At 45.8% G+C, this 20662-nt stretch overlaps 1 protein-coding gene across 5 annotated transcripts; it reads left to right on the top strand.

The window, feature by feature from the left end:
• The first annotated feature begins 140 nt into the window (after positions 1-140).
• Positions 141-19550, top strand: C8H9orf24 (chromosome 8 C9orf24 homolog). 5 transcript variants are annotated; one of them, XM_030817562.1, is made up of 7 exons: positions 141-677; positions 12767-12911; positions 15681-15796; positions 17133-17208; positions 17445-17679; positions 18840-18926; positions 19388-19550. In XM_030817562.1, the coding sequence occupies exons 1-7, from the start codon at positions 543-545 to the stop codon at positions 19491-19493; spliced, it is 900 nt and encodes a 299-aa protein (XP_030673422.1). In that variant the 5' UTR covers positions 141-542; the 3' UTR covers positions 19494-19550. The 5 variants fall into 5 exon arrangements, with proteins under 5 accessions (XP_030673422.1, XP_030673423.1, XP_030673421.1 ...); XM_030817563.1 differs by having other exon boundaries at positions 17445-17674; XM_030817560.1 differs by lacking the exons at positions 141-677; positions 12767-12911; positions 15681-15796 and adding an exon at positions 16980-17006.
• The last annotated feature ends 1112 nt before the right edge of the window (positions 19551-20662 follow it).

A 20662-nucleotide genomic window follows, 5' to 3' on the forward strand; every position in this document is an offset into this window, starting at 1 on the left:
TCCCTCCCTGGGGTGTGGGCAAGGGGCAGATGGGCTGGGAAGCAGAGAGAACCGGTCCTCTGGGCACACATGTTACTCCACCTCCACCTGTGGGTTCCCAGACATGCCACTGACCTGCTGCATGACCCTGGGTGAGTCACAACCCCTCCGAACCTCTGTTTCTCTCCAACAGTGAGAAGCCTGACCTAGAAGATCTCCAGAGGCCCTCTGAACTCTTAGAAATTGGGCTCTTTTGATAGGCTTGAGGCATGAGGGGGTCAGGAGCAGGGAGGGAATTAGACCTCCTCACCTTCCCAGGGATGGGGCTGAGCCAGGTGATATCACAATGGGCAGTGCCCATCCTAGAGGGGGCATCATTGTGGGGTGGGAGCAGGAAGGCTGTTGGGGAAGGAAGCTGAGAGATCCTCTGCAGGAGGGGATTATAGCAGCTAGGGGCACCTGCCAGGCTGGAGGTGTGGCCTGTCTAGGGGAAGGGTGGCCACTGATGTCCAGCAGAAGCCCTTGACAGGTAGAGCCCACCACGGCATCTCCAAGACCACACCATGTTCCTGTTCTCCCGTAAGACCAGGACCCCTATCAGTACCTACAGTGACTCCTACAGGGCTCCCACCTCCATCAAGGAGGTCTATAAGGACCCACCTCTGTGTGCCTGGGAAGCCAACAAGTTTCTGACTCCGGTAAGTGGGAGATTGGTGGGGAGGGGCAGGCCAGAGCGTATGGCCAGTCTGGATGCCTGGCAATGTGTGTTTGTAATTATTTGTAGCTCTGTGTATGTGTGTGCTTTATTCATTTACCTAGGCACAGAATTTACAATGGTATGTAAAATAGCACAAAATCCTGCCTTCATGGAATTACATTAGGGTAGAAAGTAGGAACAGGCAGATAATAAACAAGAAATAAACATGAGTTTTATAAATTCTTCAAAAATACTGTAAAGGAAATAAACAGAGTAGTGGAAGTGGGAATGGAAAGGGAGGGCTACTTAGGTCATGGAAAACCCTCTCTCAAGGTGACAATAAACTGAGACTGGAAAGATGAGATAGAACTAGCCACATGAAGACCTGAAAGAATAGAAGAGCTGAAAGTTCCAGACGAGTGATCAGAAAGTGCAAAGGCCCTGAGGCTGCCTGTGGAATATGCCGGAAACTGTCCTATATGCATGCCTTTATGTGTATGTATCACAGTTTCCTTGTGTCTGTGCTTGAAGATTGGTGGCCAGGTGGGAGGAAATCTGTGAGTCTAACTGTGACTCTGCCTAAGAGAATTTATCTGTGTGTACCATCCAACTTTGCTGAGTATCTTCATCTGTAGGCAACCCAGGATACAAAAGGGAAGGGCCAGACCTTGCCTTTGAGGAGCTCACCGCAAACAAGTGAACAAAGTAGAGTTGGCCAATGTGGAACATGCACCAGCAGAAGTGGAGAGCCAGAAAAGGGAGAGCACTGCCCAACCTGAAGGGCAGATCTACTGAGGGATCCTGGAGAAGGAGGCTTCCAGCAGAAGAGAGTCATGAGAAAAGGCAGCCTGTGGGCAGGGACCTACCAGAAACTGAAACTGTTAGAGCAGGAAAGTTTAGTCCTTGGGTGAGAGAGGAGTCTGCAGACCAAGAAGGGCTCTCTGGCTATGTTGTGGAGCGTGGACATAAGGCTCCAGGTTTTTGAACCTGGGAGGGAGAGTCATGGTTCAATTGTGAGTTAGGCCACTCTGGCCACAGTGTCAGGGAACTGCACAGGCTGGGGTTGAGGGCAGGAAGGCCAGCGAGGGGTGAAAGATGAGGAAGGAGGATGTAGGTGGGAGATAAGGAGATTGTCACAATGAAAAAAGGAATTTGTTGAATAGGAGAGAATTTTTTAAATAATTTCTTTTGTCTAACTACAAAATAAATATACGCTTAATGTAGAAAATGCGGATAACTCAGAGAAGCACAAAGAAAAAAGGTCTAAAATCCTACTACCTAAAATAACCATTGTTAATGTATTATTGTATGCCCTTTCAGGAAGCAAATATTGTTTATTATAAAAATAAATAAAATTTATTACAAATGGTTTATTTAAGGAATCTTATTGAAAATTTAGGTACTTTACAAAATTTTGCTAGTATAATCATTCTTATACATGTATCTTTGTACACATTTCCAATTATTCCCTTAGAATAAATTACTAGACATGAAATTGGGAGAAAGGATTTACACATTTTTAAAACTTTTGCTATATACCTCAAATTGCCATAATAAGTAAGGGTTGTAATAATTTACATTTCCACAAGTAAAATATGAGAGTACCTGACTCCATACTCAATAGAAGGGAATTTTAAAAAGTAGATGAATGGATTTTGGTCACCATCTGGATGGTAAGGGGAGAGATTAGGTTGACCCTTGAGTTTTTGGCTGTGGCAACTGGAGGAATGCTAATGCTATCAACTGAGGTTTGGGATAGCAGATTAGAGATTTGGAGTTCATTTTAGAACAAAAATATTTGAGGATATTCAGGAAAAGATGTTTGGCAAGTAGTTAGATATACATATCTGAAGCAAAGGAAAGAGGTCTGGATTATAGATAGAGATCTTGAAGTCATCATCATATAAATGGTGGGTGAAGTCATAGGAAGAGATGAAATTGCCAAAGAAGAGAGAGAAAATGACCAAGGACATAACTTTGGAGAATATAAATATTTAAGGGTAGGTAAAGGAAGAAAGCCATAAAAGAAGACAGAGAATTATTGCCAGAGAACTAGGAGGAAAATCAAAGATAAACCAATAAAGACAGCGTTATTAGACAAAGATCAGTGTCAAGTGTTAGTGACAGAGAAAGAAATCTCTTGGATGTAGTAACTCCTGGTAACTTAGCCAGACAGCTTCAATGAATGGCGAGGAGCGAAAGTCAGATAGCAGTGGTATTAAGAATGAAGGAAAAGCCAGGCATGGTGTCTCACGCCTGTAATCCAAGCACTTTGGGAGGTTGAGGCAGACAGGAAGATAGATTGCTTGAGCCTATGAGTTCAAGAGCAGCCTGGGCATCATGGTGAAATCCTGTCTCTACCAAAAATACAAAGATTAGCCAGGTGCAGTGGCATGTGCCCATAGTCCCAGCTACTCGGGAGGCTGAGATAGAATCACTTGAGCACAGGAGGTTGAGGCTGCAGTGAGCCTTGATCACACCACTTTACTCCAGCCTGGATGACAGAGCAAGGCCCTGTCTCTTAAAAAAAAAAAAAAAAAAAAGAATGAAGGAAAGGCTTCTGCTTTTGGCAGTATGGTGGTCTAGAAACTCTGAAGGGCCCTGTTGCTTCGAAACAACTTAAGTTCTGAATAAAAATTAATTTTTATTTCGTGTTGGACTCTCATGGAGATGAGTGGTAAGTATAGTTACGAAGACAGGATTGTCCTGAGGACAAATGCCATTATTAGCACTATAAACAGGCATTTAAGCCTTAAACTAGCTGAAAGATACAGGAATTAAATCTGTAAATTCTAAACTTAACCAGAAAGTTCCATGTCTCTGCCCCCCAACACACGCACACACACACACACACACACACACACACACACACACACACCATGAATATTTATCTTCAATGGCGGTAAACATTCTCAATGTAGGTTTCCAGGTATCCTTTGAAGAATGGCCAATTAAACATGAGCTCACAATAAGAGATAAAAGAAAACAAACCACCATATTACAGAATCTGCAGACACAACAAACAACAAACAATAAACTTAAACTCCCAAGAATTTCGGATATTAGAATTAACAGTTAAATAATATAGAATAATTGGGCCAGGTGCAGTGGCTCGCACCTGTAATCCCAGCACTTTGGGAGGCCAAGGCAGGTAGATCATGAGGTCAGGAGATCGAGACCATCCTGGCTAACACGGTGAAACCCCGTCTCTACTAAAAATACAAAAAATTAGCTGGGCATGGTGGTGGATGCCTGTAGTCCCAGCTAATCGGGAGGCTGAGGCAGGAGAATGGCGTGAACCCAGAAAGCAGAGCTTGCAGTGAGCCAAGATCGTGCCACTGCACTCCAGCCTGGGCGACAGAGTGAGACTCCATCTCAAAAAATAATAATAATAATATAGAGTAATTATGATTTTTTTAAAAATGTGAAATCTGGCCAGGCATAGTGGCTCACGCCTGTAGTAATCCCAGCACTTTGGAAGGCTGAGACAGGAAGATCACTTGAGGCCAAGAGTTCAAGACTAGCCTGGGCAACATAGTGAGACCTTGTCTCTATTTAAAAAATAAAAATAACTAAAAATATGAAATCATTAAAATAAGCAAGCAATAAGAGATTATTAAAAATGAGTAGACAAATGTAAAAAGGAACTGAATAGAATTTTTAGAAATGAAAAATTATTTGCTAAACCAAAAACTCAGCAGGTGGATTAAAGAGTAGAGTCAACACAGCTGAAAAGTCCAGTGAAATGAAAAATAGACTGAAAGAATTTTCCCAGAACGCAGCACAGAGAGACAAAGAGATGAAAATATGAAAGAAACATTAAATGATATGAAAGACAGAATGAGAAGATCCCACACACATCTAATGGGAATCTCAGAAGGAAAGAGCATAAAGAACAGTCATTATCTAAAAAGAAAAAGGCTCAGAATTTCCCAGAACTAACAAAATAAATGAATCCACAAAGAGAGAAAAAAAATAGAAGAAATTCCACAGTTAGGCACCTCACAATGAAACTGCAGTTCACCAGCTTAAGAGATGACCTTAAAAGCAGACAAAGAAAAAAAATTTTCGAAGTGTCATCCTTTCAAAAGCTAAGGAAAGATAAGACATTTACAGGAAAACAAAAATGAAAATGTTTATTACCATCAGGTCTATATACAATAAGGGAAATTCTAAAGGATATACTCTGGGGAGAAGGAAAATGATCACAGAAGGAAAGTCTGAGACGCAAGAAGGAATGGTAAGGAACTGATAAACATGAGGTAAATTTAAGCAAACATTATCTATAGAAAATAATTATAATGGCTTTTAATTTGTTATATTTAAAGGAAGAACAAAAATATTAGAAAACTATCATTTAAGTTGGAACAGGACAGAGTTAGGTGTTCCTAGATTCTCCCATTGTTCTAAAGAGAGCATAAGATATTATAATTTTGTACTGTTAACTAGCTGGAACTATACTTGCAAGAATTCCCTTTCCTAAATGTTTCCTAATTGGCCATGAGAGAAATCTGCATGATATTTGGAAAGCATAAATGAAAGAACAGCCATTTTTACCCTCTGAAGAGTGATGTGGGGTACCAAGCACTGTGGCAGCTTATGCACAATGTTGCTGACTTAGTAGTTCACCTTATTGCCATAGAGCAGCATTTGGCCACAACTCCTCTAGCTCCCACTGGATCTCCTTCAGCCTCTCTGGGTCCTGGGCCAGGTGTATGTACAATTCCATGGCAAAGGGCACCAGCTTGTCCTGAAGGCCATCCGTATCATCAGTGTTGTAGGCAATGAGACAGATGTTAATTCAACTTTGTCCTCCTCATGAGTTCCAGTTTGTCCTTGCTCTTCCCCACTTCATGTCCAGTTCTCCTTCCTGATGCCAGCCACTGACTTCAGGCTTAAAAATGGATGCAAAGACAACAGCTTTGCAGAGTTCTTAACCAGTATCCACAATTGTGTAAAGTCTTATCTCTCAAGTAAATCCCTTATGCTATATCACTAAAAGTGGTTTCTCTGATCCAAATTTGACTGATATGGATACAATAACAAAAAAGTGAGTAAGCTAAAAAATAACAGACAAAAGAGATTTTCAGATTAAACACACACACACACACACACACACACAAACAGTTTTTAGGTGGATCACTACATAAATGACAAAGTTTCAATTCACCAGGAAGATATTATAATTACAAACTTGTATTGGCCTAATAGAATTAATAGAAGGACCTGTAATTCTAGCACTTTGGGAGGCCCAGGTAGGAGGATCATTTGAGCCCAGGAGTTTAGGACCAGCCTGGACAACATAACAAGACCCCAACTCTACAAAAAAATTTAAAAATTAGCTGGGTGTGATGATGTGTGCCTATACTCAGGAAACTGAGACAGGAAGATGGCTTGAGCCCAGGAGTTTGAGGCTGCAACGAGCCATGATCACACCACTGTGCTCCAGCCTGGGTGACAGAGTGAGACCTTGTCTCAAAAAAAAAAAAAAAAAAAAAACCATGCCAGCCTGAGCAACAAAGCAAGATATCATCTCTACAAAATTTTTTTAAAATAAAAATAAAGAATTACCAGATGGATAAATTGGCAAAATATACCATATTAGATTGTAACACACTACAATTACTTATTGGTTAAGCAGACATCCCCGACCCCCCAAAAAAAGTAAAGATCTAAAACTCTTGCAATATAATTAGTATACTTGATTTATTTAACATAAATAAAACCCTGAACCCAACAACTACAGATTTAAACATACAAGGAACATGATAAAAGTTGACCAAGTACTAGCTTATAAAACAAACATAAACAGAATTCAAAGATTGACATCATGCCAAATAACTGTCTCTAACCTCAATGTAATAAAATTACAGATCAACAACAAAAAGATAACCAAAATCCTTTGTAAGTTTAAAATTTTGAAAAACACCATTCTAAATAATGGGTCAAATAAGAAATCAAAACAAATGGAAATATACTCAGAACTGAAAAGACTGCATATCAAAACTTGTGGGGTACAATAAAAGCTGTAGAGGAAAACCTATATCCCTAAATCCTTTTCTAAAAAAATGTGAAACATAAATGACCTGAGCATCAAACCTAACAACTTATGGGGAAAAGAATAAATGTAAAAAAAAAATAGAAGAATGGAGATAATGAAAATAAGAGCAAAAGTTAAACTAGAAAGCAAAGATTCAACAAGATGAACAGGGAAAAGTTGTTTCTTTGATGAGGCTCATAAAATAGACAAATCTCTAGAGAATTAAGAAAAACAAGGCACAGACAAATAAAAGAAGGGTCTAACAATGGATGTAGAAGAAAATAAAAGTAAGAGAATGTTCTGAACAACTTTATGCTAATAAAATTGAAAACAAATGGACAAACACAAGAAAAATAAAACTTGCCAAACCAGTTCAAGAATTGGAAAAAATCTGAATGCTCCTATAACGATTCAAAAAATTAAACCAGTAATTTGAAAACTTTCCACAAAGAAAACACCCAGCATAGATAAACAGTTACATTCCTCAACTGTTCAGTTGTCTTATACAAACTCTGTCAGAGAACAGAAAAAAAGAGGATAATTCCTAACTCATTCTATGAACCCAGCATAACTTTGATACAAAATTAATAAAGAAGGCCAGGTACAGTGGCTCACACCTGTAACCCTAGCACTTTGGGAGGCTGAGGCAGGAGGATTGCTTGAGCCCAGGAGTTCAAGACCAGCCTGGGCAACATAGCGAGACCCTGTCTCTACAAAAAAATTTAAAAATTAGCCAGGTGTGGTGGCACGCACCTATGGTCCCAGCTGCTGCAGAGGCTGAAGCAGGAGGATCGCTTAAGCCCGCAAAAAAAATTAATCAAAAGTGTATAAGAAAATAAAAGTATACAGGCCAATTCACTCATAAATACAAAAGCAAAAATTCTAAATAAAGTACTAGAAAACCGTATCCGGTAGTGTATAAAAAATAATTTATGATGGTTATATTGTATTTATTTCATAAATGCAAGGATGGTTTAACATTAGAAAAATAAATATCATTCATCACATTAACAGATTCAAGAAAAAACCACAAGATCATTTCAAAATATGCAGAAATGGACATGAGATCTTATTAAAAATTCTTGAACTGTACACTTTGAGCGAAATTTATGGTATGTAAATTATACCTCAATAAAGCCATTAAAAAAAGATGCAGAAATAGCAGTTACTAAAATTTATTACCCATTTATAACTAAAAAAGAAAAACTTAGCAAATATAACCTGATAAAAAATATATACCAAAAATATACAGCCAACATTATTCTGAATAAGTGTTAGAAGCATTCTTTTAAAAATTGGAATCAAGGCAAGGATGTTCACTACTTTTTTTTTTTTTTTTGAGATGGAGTCTTGCTGTGTCACCCAGGCTGGAGTGCAGTGGCACAATCTCGGCTCACTGCAAGCTTGGCCTCCCGGGTTCACGCCATTCTCCTGCCTCAGCCTCCCAAGTTGCTGGGACTACAGGCACCCACCACCACGCCCGGCTAATTTTTTGTATTTTTAGTAGAGGCAGGGTTTCACCATGTTAGCCAGGATGGTCTCGATCTCCTGACCTCGTGATCCGCCCACCTCGGCCTCCCAAAGTGCTGGGATTACAGGCGTGAGCCACCGCGCCCGGCCGGATGTTCACTACTTCTATTCAGCATTGTACTGGAGGTCCTGGCAAGGACACCACACACACACAAAAAAAGTAAAAAGATATAAGAATAGGAAAGGAAAAAACAAAATTGTCATTATTTGCAGATAATACAACTGCATATATAGAAACTACAAATTGGCTGGTCCAAGGTAGTGAGTTATCTCAATTGATTTTTCACAGTCAGTTACAGATCAAACTCCTTGTTCCACTCTTTGTCTCCTTCTCACTAGTGTGCTGGACTAGTCTTAAAAAAAAAAAAAAAAGAATCTACACACATTGTTAGAATAATTGGATAAATATTAAAAGTCAATCACATTTCTTAACACAAGCAAATATTTAGGAAGCATAATTTTTAAAATATACATCATTCTAGCATCAAAAAATAAAGATAATTAGAAATAAATCTAACGATGTATGTAAAACTGTATGGATAATATTATAAAACTTTATTGAATACTTTTTAAAAAATACTTAAATAAATGGAGAGATATAACATGCTCACAAATGGGAAGAGTTACTATCATAAAGATTCAGTGCCACCGGGCGCAGTTCTCAGCACTTTCGGAGGCTGAGGCAGGCAGATTGCTTGAACTCAGGAGTTCAAGACCAGCCTGGACAATATGGTGAAACCTCATCTCTACCAAAAATAAAAAAATTGGCAGGGCATGGTAGTGTGTGCCTGTAGTCCCAGTTACTAATTAAAATCCCAACAGGATTTTTTGAAGGCTTCAACAAACTTTTTTAAATTTATAGAGAAGGACAAAAGTTCAAGAAATAGCTGTAACACACTTAAAGATGAGTTATCCAAACTCCTGACAGATTAAATACAGAAAGTAAAACTGTTTTGTGTTTACAAGGAAATACAGAACATTGTCTCCATTATCTGAGAGTATGGATGAATTTCTTAAATAATTCACAGAAAGCACTGACCACACAAGAAGAGGTTCATCAAGACACTATAAAGAAAAGTAAAAGCCAGGTGCAATGGTTCACACCTGTTCTTTGGGAGTCTAAGGCAGGAGGATCACTTGAGCTCAGGAGTTCAAGACCACCCTGGACAACACAGGGAAACATCATCTCTATAAACAAATTAAAAAAAAAATCAGCTGGGTGTGATGGTGTGCACCTGTAATCCCAGCTACTTGGTAGGCTAAGGCAAGAGGATAGCTTTAGCCCAGGAGGTAGAGACTGCAGTGAACTGTGATTGTGCCACTGCACTCCAGCCTGGGCAACAGTGAGACCCTGTCCCAAAAAAAAAAAAAAAAAAAAAAAAAGAGAGAGAGAGAAAAGAAATGTAAAGACAGAAGCCACAAACAGAAAAGATATTTGCAACATGTATAGGTGCCAATAGTAAAGGACTAATATACAGAATATATAAAGAATTATAATTCTATTGGTTAAAATTGAACACATATTTTGACTCCCTCCTAAAACCCCTCTAAAACTACAGTAAATGAATATTTAAGAGATAAACTCACGAAGAGAGTGAGAAGGAAGAGGCAATGGCAACACAAATTTGGAAGCTGGAAAAGATGATAAATAAGTAGTAACTGACTTAGCAGATCTGAGAAAGCTGAATCTAAAGCCAGCAATGGAAAAGCCAAGCCATAATTCAACTTTTCAAAATTTTCAAAAGGCTCAGGAACTGGTAATCCTAGGCTTCTCTGGAACTGAGGATGGGACAGGACCAAGGCAAAAATAAGGATTATTTGAAAGCTGTTAAGAAGCAGTTAGGCCAGGTGGGGTGGCTCACGCCTGTAATCCCAGTACTTTGGGAGGCTGAGGTGGGCGGACCACCTGAGGTCAGGAGTTTAAGAGACCAGCCTGGCCAACATGGTGAAACCCCATCTCCACTAAAAATACAAAAAAAAAAAAAAAAAATTAGCCGGGCGTGGTGGCAGGCGCCTGTAATCCCAGCTACTTGGGAGGCTGAGGCAGGAGAATCACTTGAACCCGGCAGGCAGAGGTTGCAGTGAGCCAAGATTGCGCCATTGCACTCCAGCCTGCATGAGAAGAGCGAAACTCCATCTAAAAAAAAAAAAAAAAAGCAGTTAAACTCACTAATCACCCCTTCTATTTCATGCCACAGAGTAACTGCCCACCTCTGTCTCTGCTAAAGTCAGGAGACTAATTTTTGGCAAGGACCTCAGGACTGGGGATACCAATTGAGGACAGGTTACCGTTTTGAAAACAAGTGAACCTCCATATACTGAATGCTAAAATCTCCAGCGCAATCTTCAGCCCTGGATTCTCAGAACACTGGCAGCTAAGTCATTACCCTCAGGCCAAAGGTTGAAGGAGTCTTTTCTGAAGAATCTCATCAGCCAAGAGGAAAGACCTACAGATATTGACATTAGAGTTTGCAAAATATTGTCCAACGAGATCATCCTACAGTGATGCTGATGGTGGACAAAGCCCACACACAGCTCAAAGCCTTCAATAAGCTTTTATAATCTCCTACTTATCAACAGGAGCAGACAAAGAGGAAACATCTGAGGAAAGCATCTAACAGAAAAATTGATGATGTCTATGAATTCTTCTAAATGACTGTTTTGTTTGTGTGCGTGTATCTGTGTTTAGTGTGTAAGTGGGTGTATCTGAGTGTGTATGTATGAATATACACCTATATGTGCATCTATGGGTGTATCTGGGTACACAGGGGTGTGTGTGTGTGTGTATGTGTGTGTGTAAAGCTCGGAGAAATGCTGAGTCACGGGACCCATGTACCCACATCTCCCACATTCTGCCCTCCACCCACATAGAAGTGTGGCTGTGCAGGATCTGCTCACAGAACAATGTCAGCTGGGCACAGTCGATCCCAGAAGCCCCTGAGCAGAGAGGTTTTGAGGATGGTTGGAGCACTTGGAGCAACCAGGTCTCAGCCTTGGCCAAGAGAAGGGCCAGGTGTGGTGGCTCATGCCTGTAATCCCAGCACTTTGGGAAGCCAAGGTGGGAAGATCCCTTGAGTCCAGGAGTTCAAGACCAGCCTAGGCAACATGGTGAAACTCCATCTCTATGAAAAATACAAAAATTAGCCAGGTGTGGTGCACATGCCTGGGAGGCTGAGGCGGGAGGATCACTTGAGCCTGGGAGGTTAGGGCTGCAGCCATGATGGTATCACTGCACTTCAGCCTGGGTGGCAGAGTGAGACTTTGTCTCAAAAAAAAAAAATCATAAGGATCAAGTGTGGGTGATAGCATCACTGTCCCAGCACCTCACTGCCCGTTATGAGGAAGAAGCCCTATCTGACTTTGCTGGGTGTCCCACCCCTGTGACCCAGCTGCCTTTTCAGACCAGCTGCCTGCAGATACCTGTGGGTCTACAACTAACTTGTCATTCAGCCCTCAGCTGAGGAAAAAGGGGCCCCGTAGGGAGGCCCTGATCCAGGCTTCACAGATCTAGTCAGACAAGAAGTGACAGGGTAAGTTAAGGTGAACCGCAAAAAGCAGAGGGGCCCAGGGCCTGGACAAAGAACAGGAAAACTGTCAAGGTAGGATGAAGACCAGGCCAAATTGAAGGTCAGGGTCAAAGGCAACAACTGGTGTCAGGGCCAGAGCCACAGCAGAATCAGGGACAGGCTGCAGTCAGGAAATTACTTTTTTTTTTTTGAGACGAAGTCTTGCTCTGTCGCCAGGCTGGAGTGCAGTTGCACAATCTCAGCTCACTGCAACCTCTCCCTCCTGGGTTGATTCTCCTGCCTCAGCCTCCCGAGTAGCTGGGACTATAGGTGCTCGCCACCACGCCCAGCTAATTTTTGTATTTTTAGTAGAGACAGGGTTTCACTATGTTGGCCAGGGTAGTCTCCATCTCTTGACCTCGTGATCCGCCCGCCTCGGCCTCCCAAAGGGCTAGGATTACAGGTATGAGCCACCACGCCCAGCCGGGAATTACATTTTAAAGTGGGTGCCCCTCTAGCACTGTCCTTCATTTTCTTTAAGATGCTAGATTCCCAGAGAGCCTTTCCTGTCCAAGACAACTACATAAGGCAGCCAGCTCCCAGGGTATCCCTCTTTTCTGAGACTGGGGCCTGATGCACTGTTGGCAGAGACCCGGCCCTGCTCCCAGGCAGCATATAGTCTAGGAGAAAAAGGACAGGTCTATGTAGCTCTGACCTTCATGAGCTCCCCACCAGGAAATGGCAGAAATGAGAAAGTCGGAAAACTACTCTGACGTAAGGCCACCGCTTGGCTCCAAGCCCCAGCCTTGGATGAAAAGAAAGGAGGAAAGGGTGATTCAGACAAGAGAACTGTGCAGAGGAGCCAAGGCTAGCATGGGAATCCCTCTGACATGGGGAGGGGGGTTGGGAAACCCACCTGGGCTGACCTCAAGAGAGGCTGGATCTAGTTCCAGCAAGACCCCAGGGCTGGGGTCTCTGTGCCCCTAACCACTTCTCCCCTTTCCCCTTGCCCAGGGTCTGACTCATACCATGGAGAGACATGTGGATCCTGAAGCCCTGCAGAAGATGGCCAAATGTGCCGTACAGGACTACACTTATAGGGGGTCCATATCAGGCCACCCCTACTTGCCTGAGAAGTACTGGCTTTCTCAAGAGGAAGGTAGGCCTCACCCTTTGCTGACCCCTAAAATGACCCCCAACCTGAACCCAACCACCTAGATCGTGACCTCCATCCTGATTCTTTTTTTTTTTTTTTTGAGACGGAGTTTCGCTCTTGTTGCCCATCTGGGTGCAATGTGCAATGGCATGATCTCAGCTCATTGCAACCCACTTCCACCTCCCAAGTTCAAGTGATTTTCCTACCTCAGCCTCCTGAGTAGCTGGGACTACGGGCATGTGCGACTAGGCCCAGCTAATTTTTGTATTTTCAGTAGAGATGGGGTTTCACCATGTTGGCCAGGCTGGTCTCGAACTTCTGACCTCAGGTGATCAGCCCGCCTCAGCCTCCCAAAGTGCTGGGATTACAGGCATGAGCCACCATGCCCAGCCTTCATCCTGATTCTATGTCAACTTTATCTCCACCCATGACCTAGATTTCTTCCCTAATCACCCCCCACTCCCAACCACCTGACCTGACCCTGGCCCTAGAGGAGATGACCTAGGCCCTACTTTTTGGGGTTCTTGTCGGTGGAAAAAAAAAAGCTGGAAGGGCCCTGGGTCCCATCCTTAGAGAGGTGGAGAAAGGATTAACCTCCCACAGACAGATCCCTCCAAGTGCATTCCAGATGCCATCTCCTCCCATCTTCCCAGCCACCCTGCTCCCATCAGCTCCCTCCATCTCTCCTGCATCCCTCTGCCCCACCACACCTCTTTCCCTCAACCTGGAACCTTCTCTAGTTTCTTCCCAACTAAAAATTATCTCTTGCTCCTCTCCTCAATAGCCTAGGTTCTTGGAAACATGGTCCATACTCACTGTCTCTATTTCCTCACCCATTCTTATACCTTATGAGAAACTGTCTTTCTCATTTGCTTGGATGTCTATAATCTGTCTGGCTGTACATTCGGAAAGAGCCAAGTCTGGTCTTATTCACAGCTGTGCCCCTCCATCGAGCACAGCGCCAGGCTTCATAAGTCTTTGTTGAATGGACTGAGAATTCCCAGTGGAAGTTGGGAATGTGCATCTCCTATGATGAAACAATAAATTGCTCTTGCGTGGCTCTGATTACCAAATCCACAGGACTCTGCAGTCTTTACCCTCTGAGACCTTTACCCTCCTAGACCAATGAAGTGCACTCTTCTGACCACTCTCTACTTGTTTTGTTGTTGATGTTGTTTTGTATGTTAATCCTCCAGCACACACGCTATGACCACACTCTACTTCCTGAAACAACTTCCTCCTCAGCTTCTCTGATTCCTCCTTTTCCTGTGCATCCACCATGGAAACATGGGGTTCCTCGGGGTGTTATCCTGTACCCCCTTCTCCCCTTGCTTCTCCTCCAAGGCCATTTGATTTAACACAAGGCTTTAATTACTGACAGCTTCAAATCCTAATTTCCAGATTTGTCCTCTCACCAGAATTCCACTCTTCTTCATATGCTTATAGTCATCTTGACCTGGATGTCCCCAAACACCTGTTTCAGTATGTGCAAACCGCCATCCCCGAACTCCAAATCCCAGCACTCCACCCCTCCCCTCACACAGCTGCTTTTGCTAGGACTTCCTCCACACCATCTCGCATATGTATTCTTTCAGACTGTTGGATCATGGAGGGCCTTGTAGGACAGGCTTAGGTGACTGGGGGCTAAGGTGGACAAACCCTATAGGGTTTTAAGTAGGAGAGTGTCTTGGTCAAATTTTCATTTGTGAAAAAGTACCACAGCTGCTATGTCAAGGCTGGATTATAGGATTTCAAAGGTGAGGCAAGGATAACAGTAGAATAATCATAATAGTTTTTTATGTGCCAAGCATCATTCTAAATGTCTTACATATACTAACTCATTTAAACCTCACAGCAACCCTGTGAAGTAAATAGTACTATTATCCCCATTTTAAAGTTGGAGAAACCGAGACACATCAAAATTAATTAACTCGGTCAGGGTCACACAGATAATAATTGCAAAACTGAAATTTAAACACAAGCAGTCTATCTGCAGGATAGGTATCTATTAACCAAGACATTATATTGTCTCCTGGTTAAGGTGCTGCGAAGATATGGAAGTGAGATCATGGGGCACTGGAAGAGGAAGTAGATTCAAGTTATTTATTTATTTATTTATTGAGACTGAGTCTTGATCTGTCACCCAGGCTGGAGTGCAGTGGCATGACCTCGGCTCACTGAAACCTCTGCCTCCCTGGTTTGAGCGATTCTCATGCCTCAGCCCCCTGAGTAGCTGGGTTTACAGGCGCACACCAACCATGCCCAACTAATTTTTGTATTTTAGTAGAGACAGGATTTTGTCATGTTGGCCAGGCTGGTCTCGAACTCCTGACCTCAAGTGATCTGCCTGCTCTGGCCTCCCAAAGTGCTAGGATTACAGGCATGAGCCACCTTGCCTGGCCAGATTCGAGTGATTTTGAAGGAGGCAGAACAGGCAAACCTTAGAGCCTAGAGTAGAAGATAAGAGAGAGGGAGGAATTGGGAAGAGGCCCCTTGTCCAGGCTGGGTGATTCAAAAAGGGTAGTGGCAGGATGAAAAGTGGCTGGCACAGTGGATCCAGACTAAACTCAGAAGGTTGCCTTAGGTGGGACATGGGCTGCATCTCAGTGTTTAAGACAAGTGTAGGCCCGGCTGGGCTTGGAGTCTGGCTTGAGGACAGTCTGTGAGGGTCAGCTTCGTGCTGGGAATCGGAAGAGAAACATGTAGGGGATCTCAGATCCTGGAGTAGAGTAAGAAGTAACACTATTTGACATCTCCACCCCTATTATCCAGCAGACAAATGCAGCCCAAACTACCTGGGCAGTGACCGGTACAACACATGGAGGATGGAACCTTACAACAGCAGCTGCTGCAACAAGTATACCACCTACCTTCCTCGGCTGCCTAAGGTATCTGTTGCACCCAGCACAGATGCCTGGGGACTGGGACATGCATACCCCACCACCTCCCAAACCACAGTGACTGATATTTCACCATTAGGTCCTCATTGCTTTCCCAACGAATGCCCCAGGGCTCTTCCCCTTCTGTGAAATAATTAGAGTTTGTATTTTTTGCTTTTTTTTTTTTTTTTTTTTTTTTTTAGATAGAGTCTCACTCTATCACCCAGGCTGGAGCGCAGTGGCGCAATCTTGGCTCACTGCAACCTCCGCCTCCTGGGTTCAAGCAATTCTGCTGCCTCACACTCCCGAGCAGCTGGGATTACAGGCATGCGCCATCACATCTGGCTAATTTTTGTATTGTTAGTAGAGACGGGGATCTTGCCATGTTGGCCAGGCTGGTCTTGGACTCCTGGCCTCAAGTGATCCACCTGCGTCGGCCTCCTAAAGTGCTGGGATTACCGGCCTGAGCCACTGCACCTGGCCGGGTTTGAATTTTTTTAGTTGAAAACGGAACCCAAAAGTGGGGCTGTGCTAGGCCCCTGGCTCTCAGTCTCTGGGGATTGGGTGCCCTGGGCCCCAATCCCTGGCTGGGCTCTGTAGGGACATGGCTGGTGTGCACTCCTTGATATACTACCTTTCCGAAGCTTGCCAGCTGGCCCCTCCCCAATATAGTCTGGCCTCTGTGATACTGGGGCTAGCCAAGGAGTCAGCGATACAATGAATCTCCCTGCTCCACCTTCTCCTCCTTTGTGATGTGAGCACAGACGGAAGGAGAAAGACCAAGGCTACTCAATAGCAGTGCAGATACAGGAGAGTCTTCCGAGGACATAGGAGAAGGTCCAGCCACGGCCGCAAACTCAAGGGCACCTGAGAGGACCCAAAACCAGAGCCGGGGCTCTTAACTGCAGACTGATGGCTGACCCTGGGTTGACGGAACCCTTCTGAATTAGAACTTCCTCAAGAATCAGAATCTTTCACAAGTTCTCCACGGAATGGACAAGCAATATTGAAAACCCCCTATTAGAGAGACACCCAGACACAGCTAAACAGAGTCAGCTAGACAAAGAGGGGTAAAATCAAAGGCAAACGCTGAAACAGGGTTGTCACAGGCCCAGGAGCCAAACCCCATCCATCTTCAGCCCTTCCCACCCCACCCCGCCCCTGTAGGCGGTGTAAACGCGTTGCCCGGCGACAGCCGCCAACACAGAGCCCTGGAGAGGTGGGGAGTTGCTGAAGGGCGGGAGAAGGTGCGGCGTGGTGATAGGTCTGGGTGTTCTGGGAGGACCCCTAAAAGGGAGCAGCTCTGCCAGGTCAGAGCTTGAGGTAGCATGTGTGCCGCTTCCAGGAGGCCGGGATGGAGACAGCAGTTCGAGGAATGCCCTTGGAATGCCCTCCTAAGCCGGAGCGGCTCAATGCCTACGGTAAAGAGTGGTAGTGGGGCGTTGGAAAGAACGGGTGGAGAGGGTTGGGGAAGGCCAGGAGGAGGGCGAGACGGGTACCTGAAGGACGGGGAGGAGGCCGAGGGTCCTGGAGAGGGTGGAACCTTGAATCTATCCGTCTCGGCTTTTGTCTCCGCCTCACTCTGTCCGTGACCCGGCCTCTTCCCATCCCTGTGCATCGTCTTTGGGTCTCCTGCGCTGGGGACCCGCGGGCGCAGAGCGCGAAGTGATGGTGAACATGCTGAACTCACTGTCGCGGAACCAGCAGCTGCCGCGGATCACGCCCCGATGCGGGTGCGTGGACTCGCTGCCCGGCCGCCTGCCTTTCCATGGTTACGAAAGTGCTTGCTCGGGCCGCCACTACTGTCTGCGCGGGATGGACTACTACGCCAGCGGGGCGCCCTGCACCGACCGCCGCCTGCGGCCTTGGTGCCAGGAGCAACCGACTGTAAGGTTCGCAGGGCTCCGCCTGCCTCAGCGGGGCTCCACCCCACACAAGCCCCGCCCCAGAACCCCGCCCCCTTCCAGCCCGGCCAGCCTCCGTGCAGACCCCCAGCCTGCTCTAGCCCCGCGCTGCACGCTCTCGAGGCCCCGCCATGTCCCGCCCTCGGGCTCCAAGGCCTGAACTAACAACTGAGGCGGGAGAACCAGCACGAAGGTTACTCCAAGTGCCCAACCCCTGTCCCTCTCAAACTGGGCTCAAGGTCAACCTGGCCTCTCTATATGCTCTGGAGGTCCCGCCAGAGGGTTTCTGAGGAAGAAACCCCGCACATCAGTCGCATCCTCTTCCCCCATCTCCTTGGCCCTGCCCCCTTTCCTGGACTCCTGGCCCTAGAGACGCAGGTTCTAGCCTGTGGAGTGCCCTGCGTTCTCAGAAAAATGTCCTCCCTTGCTGGTCCCCCGTCACCGTCGGTAGTGGGTGCGGTCATTCCTGGGGGCTACGTGAGCCGGGAAATGGTGACCACTTTACCAGAATGGCCCTGGCCTCCTCGGATCCCGCACCACCTGCGGAGGTAGGCACCCTCGCGTGTTACTGCTAAGAAAACTGAGGCCCGAGCGCACAGCTGGAGCCCAGACTGCAGTTCGGCATTCGTCCTGCACCAGGCGGCAGCCAAGCCCGGGAGAACTTTGTCCGCGTTAGCCCAGAGAGCTGTGCAGTGGGGGTCCATAGTGATCCCCCGCCCCCTCCAGGCCGAGAGAGCCTGATTCATTGTGCAAGACTGAGTCTTATCCCTCTCAAGGGCATAGGGTAGTGGGAAAGTGTCTGAGCCTCTAGGAAGCTCAGAAACGATGCCTCGTCCTAGTGCTGGAGAAATTGCTGTCCAGTGGCGGGGATCCGGTGGTTCCAGGTCCTCAACGCCCGGAACCCGACCTTCCCCAGGGTGCAAGCGCTCTTCCCTCAATGGCAGAAATGAGGCCCTGCCGGGAGTCTTCCAAGGGGGGTTCCCGAGTCGGTGCTGCAGTGGGGGTTTTGATGGGTGAGGAAGAAGGACAGGAGGATTTCCGAGCCTTGGGACGGACACCTGAAGCGCCGCCCAGGGACTTGGTCTAAATCGGGGGTTGAGAGTCAAAAGGCCTAACCACTCCCTGCTCGCGGCTTCCTCCTTCTCCAGATGTGTACCTCCCTACGAGCACCGGCCCGGAATGCAGTGTGCTGTTACAACTCCCCCGCCGTCATACTACCCATATCCGAACCTTAGGTAAGTCTAACGCGCGCACACTCATTTGCACACGCACCCTGAAGGCTTGGAGAGACGGGGCTGGGGGAGGATGGCTGGTAGATAGGATGAGAACGCTCCGCGGTGCACTGACAGGCACATACCACCAGGGGGAGCTAGTGCAATGGAGCGGTCAAAGGTGGTAAGGACAGAGGACCTTAGGAGAGGGTTAGGAGGCCAGTATTGAAGGGGTTACAGGTTGGCAGTGGGCTTACAGCCAAAGGCGTTGGTTCAGAACTTGAAGTAACGAGTAAGAAGTCGATGTTAAGGAGGAAATATTGGGTATCAGCAACTTAACAGTTCTAAGGTCAGAAGGTCAGTATTGGAACCCAAGGTCAGTGCTATAGGCAAAGTGTAGGGATAAGGTTAGCATTGCAAACTGGAGTCAGATATTCACTTTGACATACGAGGATCCAAAAGGGCTGACCCATCTCTTCCTGTAGATGGGACACAAGTCACTTCAAGAAGTCTGGTGGTCCCCAGAGAAACAACTATGTTATCCATCCTGAGTTCGTGTCTGAGACCTATCCCGACTATCGTTGCTGGTAGAGCCTGGGCTTGCTGGGCCACGGGGGCAGAGCAATAAATAAACTCTTCGCCCCCAAAGCCTGCCTCCTGTGTCCTTACCCAGCAGGATCTGGAAGTGAAGGGCCAGTCACTCAGGCCTCTAACAAACCCCTTCAACTGAGATGCAATTTTTCTCAAAGTCACCCTTCCCTGGGCCCTTCCAACCCCATCATCTCAGTACATCCCTGAGTGCCCTCCTGACACAGAACAGTAGCCTTATATGCAGCTGCTGTCCTCCTCCCGTGAATCCCAGAGCCCAAACGGATGGGTCCACCCTGCAATGCAGGCAGGAGCCATCTACTTTCCACCCCACGAAGACCCTCCAGCTAACATTTCTTCAGTATGCTCCCAAACTTAGATGCCCTCCCACTCATCAGAGGACCCAGAATCCTTCCTTCCACAGTCAAAGCCCTATCCCTACACCCAAAGCTCTGGATCTCTGCTTCCAGGAGCCCCATCACAGCCTCCCAAAAGCCTCTCTGTGCTCAGACACCCTTGCTGCACAAGGGGTCAAGTCCAATTCCAAGTCCAACTGGTCAAAACATAATTTTGGAGGGTCTCATGACAAAGAAATTTCAAGTTGCAAAACAAAGCCCTGTTTCTCTGCCCCTCAGGGAGCGAGAAAGGGCCATTCTAAAATCTCTGTGATCTTCAGTATTTTTATTTCTGCATCAAATTGATATGAAACCAGCTGGGTGCAGTGGCTCACACCTGTAATCTCAGCACTTTGGGAGGCTGAGGCAGAAGGATCACTTGAGCCCAGGAATTCGATACCAGCTGGGGCAACATAAGAAGACCCCTTCTCTACAAAAAAATTTAAAAATTAGCAGGGTATGGTGGCACACACATGTGGTCCAAGTTACTCAGGAGCCTGAGGCGGGAGGGGATAGCTTGAACCAAGGACATTGAGGCTGCAGTGAGCTATGTTCACGCCACTGCACTCCAGCCTGGGCGACAGAGCGAGACCCTCTCTCAAAAAAATAAAATAAGACCGGACGCGGTGGCCCACGCTTGTAATCCCAGCACTTTGGGAGGCCGAGGCAGGTAGATCACCTGAGGTCAGGAGTTTGAGACCAGCCTGACCAACATGGTGAAACTCTGTCTCTACTAAAAATACAAAATTAGCCAGGCGCGGTGGCACGTGCCTGTAA

Source organism: Nomascus leucogenys, chromosome 8 (genome assembly GCF_006542625.1).
Source record: "Nomascus leucogenys isolate Asia chromosome 8, Asia_NLE_v1, whole genome shotgun sequence".
In the NCBI taxonomy this organism is placed as follows: domain Eukaryota; kingdom Metazoa; phylum Chordata; class Mammalia; order Primates; family Hylobatidae; genus Nomascus; species Nomascus leucogenys.